The following is a 12,715-nucleotide window of genomic DNA, read 5'->3' as shown; positions in this document are numbered from 1 at the left end:
ATAGCCTGATGGGAGTTCCCTTGTATGTTGTTTGTAGTTTTTCTCTTGTTGCTTTTAGTATTTTATCTCTGTCTTTAATTTTTGCCAGTTTGATTACTGTGTGTCTCAGTGTGTTCCTCCTGGGGTTTATCCTTCTTGGGATTCTCTATGGTTCCTGAACTTGGTTGACTATTTGCTTTCCCATGTTTGGGAAGTTTTCAGCTCTTATCTCTTCAAATATTTTCTCAGGTCCTTTCTCTCTCTTTTCTCCTTCTGGGACCCCTATAATGGAAATGTTGGTGAGTTTAATGTCGTCGCAGAGGTTTCTTAGGCTGTCTTCATTTCTTTTCTTTTTTCTGTATTCTGTTCTGTGGCAGTGATTTCCACCATTCTGTCCTCCATGTCATTTATGTGTTCTTCTGCCTCAGTTTTTCCACTACTGATTTCCTTCTACTGTGTTACTCATCTTTGTTCTTCTGTTCTTCTAGGTCTTTGTTAAACATTTCTTGCATTTTCTCAATCTTTGCCTGCATTGTTTTTCTGAGATCCTGAATCATCTTCACTATCATTATTCTGAATTCTTTTTCTGGAAAATTGCCTATCTCCACTTGTTGTTTTCCTGGGGTTTTATCTTGTCCCTTCATCTGGGACATAACTTTCTGCTTTTTCATGCTGATTAATGTGGTTTTTGTTTTATTTGCTGTGGGACTGTGGTGGTTCTTGCTGCTTCTGTCCACCCTCTGATGGAGGAATCTGCGGCTTGTGTAAGCTTCCTGATGGGAGAGACTGGAGGTGGGAAAAACTGGGTCTTGCTCTGTGGGCAGGGCCTTGCTTAGTAAAGCTTTAATCCAATTGTCTGCTGATGGGTGGGGTTGCACTCCCTCCCTGGTAGTTGTTTGGCCTGAGACCCGGCCCTGGGCTCTGTAGTAGAGTTAGTGATGAACTCTGAGAGGGTTCATGCCAAGGGGGGCTCCTGGACTGCTGCTGCCAGTGCCCCCGCCCCTGTGGTGCGCCCCTGCTGACCCACACTCCACAGGAGACCCTCCAACGCTGGCAGGTAGCTTCGGTTCAGTCTCCTCTGGGGTCGCTGCTCCTCTCCTCTGGGTCTTGGTGTGGGCAAGATTTTGTTTATGTCCTCCAAGACTGGAGTCTGTTTCCCCCAGTTCTGTGGGAGTCCTATAATCAAATGCCACTGGCCTTCAAGGTCAGATTCCCTGGAGATTCTAGCCCCCTTGTCGAATCCCCAGGCTGAGAAGTGTGACTTGGGGTTCAGAACCTTCACAGCAGTGCAAGAACTTCTTTGGTATTACTGTTCTCCAGTCTGTGGGTCACCCACCCGGCGGGTGTAGGATTTGATTTTTTCGTGATTGTGCCCTTCTACCGTTTTGCTGCAGCTTCTTTGTCCATGGCGTAGCTTTTTTTTTGGTGAGTTCCAGTTCCTCCTGTTGGTGGTGGTTCGACACCTAGTTGCGATTTTGGTGCTCTTGCAGGAGGAGATGAGCGCATGTCCTTCTCCGCCATCTTGAACCGGAAGCCCCTAACTATAAGCTTTTAACCCCCTGCTCCAGGTCTTCAGAGTTTTCCAAAATTCCTTATTCTCGTGAGCTGTTTCTGTCATCCCATGGACGATGTGTCTATCTGGGGAAAGTGGTTGGTGATACTGTTAGTGTCACCGACTGGTTTTGGCTGGAGGGCGTAAAACTATACTCATACTGCAAAAGATTTTTTTTTTATATTCTTTATTGCTTTGTTTTTCAGCCTTCCCACAATGAACATGTATTATATTGATAATTGATAAATAAACAAAAGTGTCTTTTTTTCTGCCGCAACACCTGGCATGTGGGATCTCTAACCAGGGGTTGAATTTCAGTTGAAATCAGGGGACTGATTGCAGAAGGAAGCTGGGAGGTGAGGGGGCCCTGCTTCCTCTTGGCCTCTGTCATTTGTGTTTGGCGTCAGGTCACAGAGACCCCAGGTGAGCTCAGCCTGCGCTTTTCAAACCTTAACTCCTTGTGACGTTTTTGCCTGATGGAGCGGGAACAGTTTTTTGAGAAAACACTTTTCTCTTCAGGAGGCCGTTCTTCATCTCTGTCCCGCTGCAGGCCGTGACCCCAGTTTCCCAGGCCACTCTTGAGGGGGTGGAGGTCGAGCAAATTGGCCATTGCCTCTACTGTCACCGATGGATGGCAGGTTGCCATCAGTTAGTCCCTTAGCCCATTTAAAAAATAACATCTGTGGGACTTCCCTGGTGGTCCGGTGGTTCAGAATCCACACTTCCGCTGCAGGGACATGGGTTTGATCCCTGGTTAGAGATCCCACATGCCAGGTGTTGCAGCAGAAAAAAAGACACTTTTTGTTTGTTTGTTTGTATCAGTTATCAATGTAATACATGTTCATTGTGGGAAGGCTGAAAAAGAATAAAGAATATTTTTAAAAAATCCTTTTGCAGTTATCAGAGTATAGTTCTATGCCCTCCAGCCAAAACCAGGGGCATGTTTCTAGTCAAAAGTTGAGTTTGTTTTGTTGATACATTGAGGGAGAACTGTGAGGTGGCTCAGGAGATTCTGCAGTGGGTAATTTTGGGGAGAAATCAGGGAAATGGGGCTTCACTTTGTGTTGAATGCTGTCAGGAAATAGGGCTAATTCTGTGATTGGGTCTCAGTAATTCCTCCCTTCAAGGTGGGAAGGATGGAATGGGGCTCGGGCTCTAATTGGGAAGGAAGCAGCCATGGCTCCTACTGGTCATTTTTGGGGGACAGTGTTTTTGTTCTTATTCAGACATAATCACGGAGAAGCCTTGCTTGGATCTTGATCTGTCCACCACCAAGTGGCCTTGTCTGGTGGTGATGGGCTGCAGCACCCCAGAGCCTCAGCATGCATGCCAGGCAGCTGCTGGCCATCAGGGGCTGCCTTCTCAGCGCTGAACCCCAGGTTCAGTAAAGACTCAGCCACTCTTGGACACTTCTCCAGCTGTAGAATTTTACCTGTCCAAGAAAGTATTCTACTGGGAGTTTGGCATTAGCTGATATAAACTATTATATCAGGTCAGTTCAGTCGTTCAGTTGTGTCCAACTCTTTGCGACCCCATGGACTACAGCATGCCAGGCTTCCCTGTCTATCGCCAACTCTCAGAGTTTACTCAAACTCATGTCCATCGAGTCAGTGATGCCACCCAACCATCTCATCCTCTGTCATCCCCTTCTCCTCCTCCTTTAGTCTTTGTCAGCATCAGGGTCTTTTCCAATGAGTCGGCTCTTTGCATCAGGTGGCCAAAGTACTGGAGTTTCAGCATCGGTCCTTCCGATGAATATTCAGGACTGATTTCCTTTAGGATGGACTGGGTTGGATCTTCTTGCAGTCCAAGGGACTCTCAAGAGTCTTCTCTAGCACCACAGTTCAAAAGCATCATTTCTTCGGCATTCAGCTTTCTTTATGGTCCAACTCTCACATTCATACGTGTTTACTGGAAAAACCACGGCTTTGACTATATGGACCTTTATCGGCAAAGTAATGTCTCTGCTTTTTAATATGCTCTCTAGGTTTGTCATAGCTTTTCTTTCCAAGGAGCAAGCGTCTTTTAATTTCATGGCTGCAGTCACCATCTGCAGTGATTTTGGAGCCCAAGAAAATAAAGTCTGTCACGGTTTCCATTGTTTCCCCATCTATTTGCCAGGAAGTGATGGGACTGGATACCACGATCTTCGGTTTTTGAATGTTGAGTTTTAAGCCAGCTTTTTCGCTCTCCTCTTTCACTTTCATCAAGAGGCTGTTTAGTTTCTCTTCATTTTCTGCCATAAGGGTGGTGTCATCTGCATATCTAAAGTTATTGATATTTCTCCCGGCAATCTTGAATCCAGCCTGTGCTTCATCCAGCCCAGCATTTCGCATGATGTACTCTGCATATAAGTTAAATAAGCAGGATGACAGTATTACAACCTTGACATACTCCTTTCCTGATTTGTAAACAGTCTGTTGTTCGATGTCTGGTTCTAACTATAGCTTCTTGACCTGCATACAGATTTCTCAGGAAGAGGTAAGGTGTTCTGGTATTCCCATCTCTTCAAGAATTTTCCCCAGTTTGTTGTGACCCACACAGTCACAGGTTTTAGCATAGTCAGTGAAGCAGAGGTAGATGTTTTTCTGAAATTCTCCTGCCAGCAGATGTTGGCAATTTGATCTCTGGTTCCTCTGCCTTTTCTAAATCCATCTGGAGTTGATGGATTGAACATTTGGAGTTCTCAGTTCACATACTGTTGAAGCCTGGCTTGGAGAATTTTGAGCATTACTTTGCTAGCATGTGAGATGAGTGCAATTGTGCGGTAGTTTGAACATTCTTTGGCATTGCCTTTCTTTGGGATTGGAACGAAAACTGGCCTTTTCCAGTCCCATGGCCCCTGCTGACTTCTCTAAATTTGCTGGCATATTGAGTGCAGCACTTTCACAATATCTTCTTTTAGGATTTGAAATAGCTCAACTGGAATTCCATCACCTCCATGAGCTCTGTTCGTAGTGATGCTTCATAAGGCCCGCTTGACTGTCATATAGAGGCTGGATGAGCAGCATGTTCTGACTAGAGCACAGGGAGCCGTCATGAAAAGAGTGTTAGAGAAGGTCTGTGCGTGACCGAGTCAGCGCCGTGCCGCAGAGGCGGGCACAGCATTGTAAATCTACTGTAATTCAATACAAATACAGTTAAATTTTATAAATAGTTTGGAGTACATGCGTACCAGGTTCCAGTCTCCTTTCATCCGTCTGCTTAGATCAGATGCGGCATCCGTTTCCACGACTTGAGATGTACACAGTTGCCAGCAGGGCTCTTAGAGAGACTCGGTGGATCTTGCTCTCTGGGGTGACGCTAGTGCAGGAAGCCTCTAATTTTGCAGTAACTGGCTTCCCCGCATCTTTATGTCTTTCATTGAGTCCTTGGAAACACTTTTTCCCTGGAGGGGGAATGGTAGTTGAGATCACACTCGGTTTCTTAAAAGCTTGTTTCATGGGTAATTGAGCTGAAAGGTGTCACTTTCAGCTGTTGCGTGGTGAGTGGCAATAAGGGGACAGAGAGCCAGGTAGTGCTTTTGGCCGCTTTAGGATATAGCCAGGGTGTCCATTTAGTTATATCAGCAGTAGGCACAGAGGAGCTCCTTGTGATGCGGGACTCAGTGGTAAGCTCAAATCTGCAGGGTCAGCAGGTGAAGCCACTGTGTGATCCCAGCTGTCTGTGGAGTTTGGGGCCGGTTGGGGGCTGCATACGCCTGCCCGGGGGGCAGCCGGCACCCCAGCTCACACCTCGCGTTCCCCTGCTGGTGTAGCTGGTCTCTTGATTGTTTTTGTTTTCGTTACGCCAGGTCTCTGTTGCCGTCTGGGCTTTTCTCTAGTTGTGGCAAGCAGGGCCTACTCTGGTTGTGGTGTAAGCCACGGCGGTGACTTCAGTGTTGCAGAGCACAGGCTCTAGGTGTGCGGGCTCAGTCATTGCCGCTCCCAGGCTTAGTTGCTCCATGGCAAGTGGGATCCTCCTGGCCCAGGGATCAAACCTGCGTCTCCTGCGTTGGCAGGCAGATTCTTTACCCCTGAACCACCAGGGAAGGCCTGGCCTCTGATTTTAAGAGAAGGCAGAAATCCAGGTTTTCCTCTGAACTCTTCCTGAGCCGTCAAGACTGGGAGTGAACTATTCTCAGCTCAGGACACACTGGGACGAAGTAGGACTCATCTGGAGCCCAGCCACAGCCCACTGGTTGAGGAAAGGAAATCTGGCCTGGTGCCCTGACCCTGCTGACCCTGCGTCTTGTCCCGGGCAGGAAGAGATGTCAGGAGAAAGTGTGGTGAGCTCAGCGGTGCCAGCGGCTGCCACCCGCACCACTTCCTTCAAGGGCACGAGCCCCAGCTCCAAGTACGTGAAGCTGAACGTGGGCGGAGCCCTGTACTACACCACCATGCAGACGCTGACCAAGCAGGACACCATGCTGAAGGCCATGTTCAGCGGGCGCATGGAGGTGCTCACGGACAGTGAAGGTAAGCCCAGCGTTCCGGGCCGGGGCTGTGCTTCTGGTCGAGGGCGTCCTTCCAGTTCAGAAAAGCAACACAAACCCACCTCGGGTTTCCTGTTGTGCTCAGTATTACCAGACATGGAGGGAGCCTTGAGTGTGAGTAATGGAGACCACATCTATTTGGGGTGTGGTCAAGGAGGGCTTCCCTGAGGAGGTGACACCTAAGCTCAGACCTGAAGATGACTGAGTTGGCCCTGGGTGGGGGGTTGGGTGGGATGTCGGTGGGGTCATAGTCTCCACTTGGCTGTTGGCTTGCTGTGACTTTGAGAATGTCACTCACCTGCCCCCAGGCCTCAGCTCTGTGCAGCGGACACTGGACTGGCTCCCCTGGTTGGCTTCCTTCCCATTCTGTCCATGATGATCCTGTGATCTCAGAGTGAGACTCAGGTGTGACCGAGGCAGGAGCGTCTGCTCGGGACCCTTGTCCTTCTAGGATGGGACCTGTCAAGGACTCACAAACCTGAATTGGGGTCGCAGTTTCCCATTCTCACGTCTGGTGACCCTCCTCAAGTTGTTTAATCTGTTGACATCTCGTTTCCCCATCTGTTAAGTGGGCACAGTGACACCCACTCCCTGGGGCTGTTGGTCCATAGGAAGTGTTCAGTATATGTGCATTCAGTGTGTGTTTTTTTTTTTTTTTGTTAATCGTGGAAAGTCCTGTTAATACAAGGTGAAGAATTGCATACAGTGGTCCTACTTCCCACCCACTGGGAATGCTCAGAACCCTGCAAGAGGGAGCATCCTTCTCTGACCGGTTTTACGGGGGAAGGTGGCATGGTTGAAAGATGGCCCCATCTTTCGTTGCTTGGCCTGAGCTTGCTTGAGACCAGGCCACAGCCTGCCTTGACCTTACCTTCCCTGTTTCTGAGGCTGGCCTCTGTGCTGATGCCCCTCTCTCTGTCGGGATGGTAGTGCCTGGGAGAGGGGCAAGTTTTGACCCTGGGGATGGGATTGGGGGCCGTGGGCCCGGTGTGCACAGTATGTTCTCAGATCCTAAGAGAGCACATCCTTGAGCTGTCTGCCATGGGCGCGTCTCCCTGTGTCCTGGAGAAGCCAGTCTGCGGGCCCCAAAGTCCCGCTTCCCCGGGCTCCCGGTGACCTTGGGTTTCTGGCCCAGCAGCAGGCGAGTGAGGCCAGAGCCGCACCCAGAAAACACAGAGCTTCTTAGAAGTGGGAGGGTCCCCTCTGCTGGGCCACACCCAGCATCGCGGGAGTGTTTGTGGAAATCAAGACAATAGTGCCCCAGCTGCTGAAGGAAACAGACCTTATCTGAGAGGCCAGGATCCTTGTGGCTTTACTTCCGCCCTGCCCAGTCCCTGGCGGGGCTCAGGAAAAGTGCCCGAGTCGCTTCAGAAGCCAAGTGGGAGCCTCGTCTCCCTGAAGGGCCCTCACTTTTCATGTCACACAGGAGACGCAGTCTGTGGGCTTTCCTGCCCCCAGCTGGGAGACTCCCGGGAGTGGAAGCAGCGGGCCTGCGTGGGCTTCTCAACAGCGGCCAGACTGTGTGCTTGCCTGGGGCTTCCTGGAAAGTCAAGTGTCCCCAGGGAAGGAGTGTGTGCTTGGATATGCCAAACCACAGCTGTTTTCACTTCACCGGAGCGCCAGCCCCCTTCGAGCCATTAGGAAAAGCTCACAGTATGGCCTTTTTGGGGCTTTGTTACATTAAAGTCTCACCCTAACCCTTTGAGGGGTGGCTGCTGCTGTTACTGACTAGTGAGAAATCCATTCCCTGATGGCTCAGATGGTAAAGAATCTGTCTGCCGTGTGGGGAATCTGGGTTTGATCCCTGGGTCGGGAAGATCTCTTGGAGAAAGGCATGGCAACCCACTCCAGTGTTCTTGCCTGGAGAAATCCCATGGACAGAGGAACCTGGTGGGCACAGTCCTTGGGGCTGCAAAGAGTCGGACACGACTGAGCAGCTGACACACACACACATCTCAGAGAGGTGAAAGGCTTTTTCAAAAGCTACAGAGCTGGAAGCGAGAAAGCTACTGAAGGCAGAACTGGCTAGCTCTTACTATCTGCTTTGTGTGGTTTGGTGTGGGCTCAGCCCTCAGGCCAGGGCGCCCGAGTGTGGCAGCCTTGTGGCCCAACCACTGGCTTAGAACTGAAGCCCTTTCAGGCCTGCGACGTCAGGCTGGGTGTCTGGTCCTCCAGTCAGCGCTGTGCTGGCAGAGCAATCCTGTTAGCCCCTGGGGAGGCACTGCACAGCCCCACCCATGGCCTGAACACCCCGTCAAATCTGCAAAACAGGGTAGACTTTCTGCATCTCACAGCTTCATCCTGGCCTTCAAGTGGGAATGCTGTCGGTGACAATGAAGTGTGCCACAAACAGGTGGGCATAGCCAGCAGGACGGCTTGCTGGTTAAGGAACATGGGTCCTGAGGGTCCCAGACTCTGCATTTTGTTGGTAGAAATCGCCACAGGATACCTGAGAATCTGGTGGCTTTGGGGGAGGGGACCCGGGGTCCTGGGTGGGTGGCAGACTCTCTTGCACTCCATGCCCTTCTGCCTGTCTGAGTGAGTTGTATATCATGTGGGTTGGGAAGATCCCCTGGAGGAGGGCATGGCAACCCATTCTAGTTTTCTTGCCTGGAGAATCCCATGGGCAGAGGAGCCTGGAAGGCTGCGGGCCACAGGGTTGCGCCAGGTCGGACCCAGATGTGAGTGAGCACAGCACAGTGTCAGTAGGACTTCCTTGGTGGTCCGGGGGTTAAAAGTCCGCCTTCAGGGCTGGGCACAGGGGTTCAACCTCCCCAGCAGGGAACTAAGGCCCCACATGCCACGGGGCAGCTAACCCACGCTGCAATAGGAGAAGCCCACAAGCCACAACTAGAGAGAAAGCCTGTGTGCTGCAGCGAAGGCCCAATGTGGCCAAAAAAACCCAAAGTGTCAGGAGTGCTGAGGCAGAGAAACCCTGCCCTGGAGATCGCGATTCAGGAAGTAGGCCGCTTCCAAGAGTCTGAGTTTGGAACAGGGACTCAAGTACCTAGGCACGTTTGCGATCCTAAAGACCTACCTTAGTGTGGCAAAGGAGGGGTCGGTGAAAGCTTCCTGGAGGAGGTGGGGGAGGGAAGGAGAGAGGAAGTATGTGGTCTGCTGCCCCCAACCCCATGCGGAGCCTCCTTCCAGGTTCCCTGGAAGCCACGCAGACCACCGTCCCCAGTCCCGAGGACCTGTATTCAGGGCTCACCGTCAGAGACCTGATTTGAGTGCTGCCAGTAGACCCGGCTTTGTGCTCTGAGCCTCCTGTAAGTTCTCTCGCCTCTGTGCCGGCGCAGGGAGGCCCCGTTTTTAGAACTGGAAACTGCCGGACCGAGAGCTTAAGTGCAGTGCCAACGTCATCCAGCAGAGAAGCGCAGAGCTGGGTTTCCAGCAGAAGCCCACGCTGGGCGCGTCTCTCAGCCCGTCCATCCGAGAGTCTCCGGGTCTGCACCCCTCACCTGTCTTTCCAGCCCTGCCCAAGGGGCTGGGGGACTGCAGGTCATGCTGACCTGGCTTGGCCTCTCTTAGCTTGTCTACATGCTAGGGACCGGAGCTGACCGTTTCAAAGGGATCAATTCCTGCTCTGAAAGCAGCAAAAATATTTTTGAAGTCAAAAACGCTAATTGAAACCTCATGGAGAGCGCGCCTGGCTCTCCTTTTTTTTTTTGCCCTTATTTGTCCAAAGTATGATTCCTTCGCCACAAGCATTTCCTAGCGGCATTCTTGAGCCAGAGCCCAGTGTCACGGTCGGTCCGCCTGTTGGTTTATGGAGACTCTGGAGTGTCACTCGGGTAATTGATTTCAGGGGCCCTCGCTCTTAGCAGCCGAGTCGTCCACACAGTGAAGGCAGGGGAGGACGTTTTCTTCCCAGGGCAGCTGAGTGGAAGTGGTTGCCATTTCTCCCAAAGCCCAAGGTTCTGCGTGGCCCCTCAGTTCTAGACAATGAAAGGAGGCTTCCTGCGAGTTTCTCGCTTGTTCTCTGTGGTTTAGTGCTGCCTCCCTAGCAGATGTCCCGGAACCTCTCTGAGCCTCTCGTTTTATCTGTGGGAAATGTAGGAGAGCGAGCATTTCTCATCAAGAACTGGTGGGACGGTAATGCGGTCCTAGCATACTGTGTCAGCTCATTGGAAGGCGGGCAGTTGATCCACAGTGACACAGGTCGCAAGCTGGTGGCCTGCAGGCCCTGTTTTGGCTGCCCTGTGGTGGGTTAATAACAGGCTTACAGCTAGTTTTGTTGTTCAGTCACTAAGTCATGTCCCAACTCTTTGAGACCCCAGGGATTGCAGCAAACCAGGTTCCTTGTCCTTCAGTATCTCCCACAGTTTGCTGTAACTCACGTCCATTGAGTCACTGATGTTATCCAATTGTCTCATTCTCTGCTGCCCCCTTCTGCTCTTGCCCTCAGTCTTTCCCAGCATCAGGATCTTTTCCAGTGAATCAGCTCTTCAGTTTACTGAAAAATCAGGAGATTTCACAGGGAAATCTGCATTTTTGGCTTCTGGAGTATCGGGGCTCTCAGCCCTGGGCTTCATTCCCACCTGGCCACTCTAGGCTGGAGTGGGAGGAGCTCCTGTTGGGGGGCGGGGCCTGTGCTCTTCTTGGCCCCGCCCACACACACTCAGTGTTGCTGTATGCTCAAGGATCTGAGCTGCAGGACAGACCCTGAGCCTGTTCTGTGTTGTCTCCGCTGGAGAAAGGAGCAGTAGCATCAGCGGGCACCATCAAGGTGACGGGACTCACCACCGCGTGAAGGCCTCATCCTTCCTTGGATCCAGGGCCCCACCTTTGCTTTGCATTTGCTGAGACTGAGGATAAACTTCTCACTGTGCTCAGGAAACCAGAGCCTGTGGAAGGCTCTGGAGAACGAGACCAATCTGTAACCAAAGGCCCGGGAACCGTGGGCTGAGGAGTAGTTGCTTGGGGAGCGTGGAAATAGCCTTGTCAGCATTCCTGGTGATGGTGGTAGGCACCGCCAACTCGTGCCCTAGAGCACCCGTGCACCCTTGGTGGTGCTGGGTTTGGGGCAGGTGGGCTGACTTGCCGCTCCGGATGTGGAAAGTCGCCTTCATTGACCTTTGCTGATCCAGGGCCTGGGGCTGAGGAGGACTCGGGGAGGACATAGTGGTCTTAGGAGTGGAAACCTGGCGCTTTTCCCAGACTGAGAGCAAGCAGAGGCAGTGTGACTGATTGCTGTGTAAACCTCCTGACTGCCCTGGGCGCTGGCGTTTTCTCTCCTGCAGCATGCAGCGGGAGACGGGGGGTCCCCCTTCCTGGGGTGATCCCACGGGTTGGGAAGGCCCGGACCCCTCCGTTTGTCTGGCTTCACATTTTTTCTCGATACATGCTTGGTCTTACTTCCCTTAGGCCCTTGTCCGCTTTCCCCCTCCCAGTAGCATGTACATTTCAGCCGAGGAATCCTGAGAAGCATGGCTTTTAGTGGAGGAGAAGCGGGCACCGCAGGCCAGTGCAGGATTGGAGGTTGGAGAGGGTGCTGATAAGCGGGAGGGCTTGCCTTGTCCTGCCCTCACCCCCAAGGCACAGTTTTGCACCATGCCTGCTTCTGGTCAGCAGCTGGGAGCCGTTTCCATGTCTCGTAAATGTCAGCGCCATCTCCCCGGGTCAGGCTGAACCACTCAAGGGCAGGGTCTGTCTGGTCACCACCATATCTCGGATCCCTAAATGCCTTGTGTGGGGTCACAGATGGAATTTTCTTCTGGTGGTGCTGGTGAGTGCCTGGGGGGCACCCTTGGGAGCCAGATGTCACAGCTTGTGGGCAGTGAGTCTTCTGCTTCCTTAGAAATGGCTCCGCTGTGTGGGAGTCTGAAAAAAATATTGTTGAAAAAGAGAGAGTGGACGTTTTCAGCCCAGAAGCCTTTCTACCGTCCATGGGCTGTGGTTGTTGGGACCCCATTTTTACCCAGATGTGGGGCATTAGGCCCTCTTGGGATGCATTTCACAAAGGGATTTTTGAGGCAGCTTAGAAACACGCTTTTGGGACACAGGGGCCCTGCTCCTGGAAGAGCCCAAGACCAACGAGTCTGGGTGCGGTGCCTGCGGCCAGCAGGGCCGTAGGCCGTGGCGGTGCTGCCAGGCAGGGCCTCCGTCAGCCCTTTGCTGGGAGCTGGGCGGGTCAGGCCGCTGCCCTCTTCGTGGTCCTGCTTTCCCCAGGAGGTGGACGGAACCAAGAGCCACCCCATTCCCCTCAGGGTCTTCCAGGAAAGGCATGCCCAGGTGACGAACCCCTCTCTCCCGCCTCCTCCCACCGCAGGCTGGATCCTCATTGACCGGTGTGGCAAGCACTTCGGTACGATACTCAACTACCTTCGCGATGGGGCGGTCCCGTTGCCCGAGAGCCGTCGGGAGATCGAGGAGCTGCTGGCAGAAGCCAAGTACTACCTGGTCCAGGGCCTGGTGGAAGAGTGCCAGGCCGCCCTGCAAGTAGGTGTCCCCCCTCCCTCCCTCACTGAGGTGCTGTGCAAGTTAATGATTTGACCTCGAGGCTGCTCCCCTCTGGCCAGCGTGACCCCTGAGAGGCTTCTCTGGGGTGCCCAGGCCACCTGACTGCTCTCCGGTGTGTTTCAGCCCCCAGGGATTCGGGTCCTCTCCTGTGTACGTTGCAACCCTTCAGTACCCAGCTATCGGGAATACAACTTGATCCGTTTTCTGGACCCTTCTGGGGACTTACCCATGAGTCATAGTTGAGAGCA

The 12,715-nt window shown here is 52.4% G+C and overlaps 1 protein-coding gene across 2 annotated transcripts in view; it reads left to right on the top strand.

Annotated features, from left to right (window-relative positions):
* The window catches only part of KCTD10 (potassium channel tetramerization domain containing 10), a 33,523-nt gene that overhangs the window by 6,093 nt on the left and 14,715 nt on the right, over positions 1-12,715 (top strand). For both annotated transcript variants that reach the window (XM_043438617.1, XM_043438609.1), the window contains exons 2-3: positions 5,775-5,988; positions 12,277-12,446. In XM_043438617.1, coding sequence (XP_043294552.1) covers positions 5,775-5,988; positions 12,277-12,446 — 384 coding nt within the window. The remainder of the gene's footprint in view (positions 1-5,774; positions 5,989-12,276; positions 12,447-12,715) is intronic.

The sequence above is a fragment of the Cervus canadensis genome, chromosome 1 (genome assembly GCF_019320065.1).
Source record: "Cervus canadensis isolate Bull #8, Minnesota chromosome 1, ASM1932006v1, whole genome shotgun sequence".
Classification (NCBI taxonomy): Eukaryota; Metazoa; Chordata; class Mammalia; order Artiodactyla; family Cervidae; genus Cervus; species Cervus canadensis.
The sequence above is the reverse complement of the archived record's forward strand: the minus strand, read 5'-3'. Positions and strand labels throughout refer to the sequence as shown.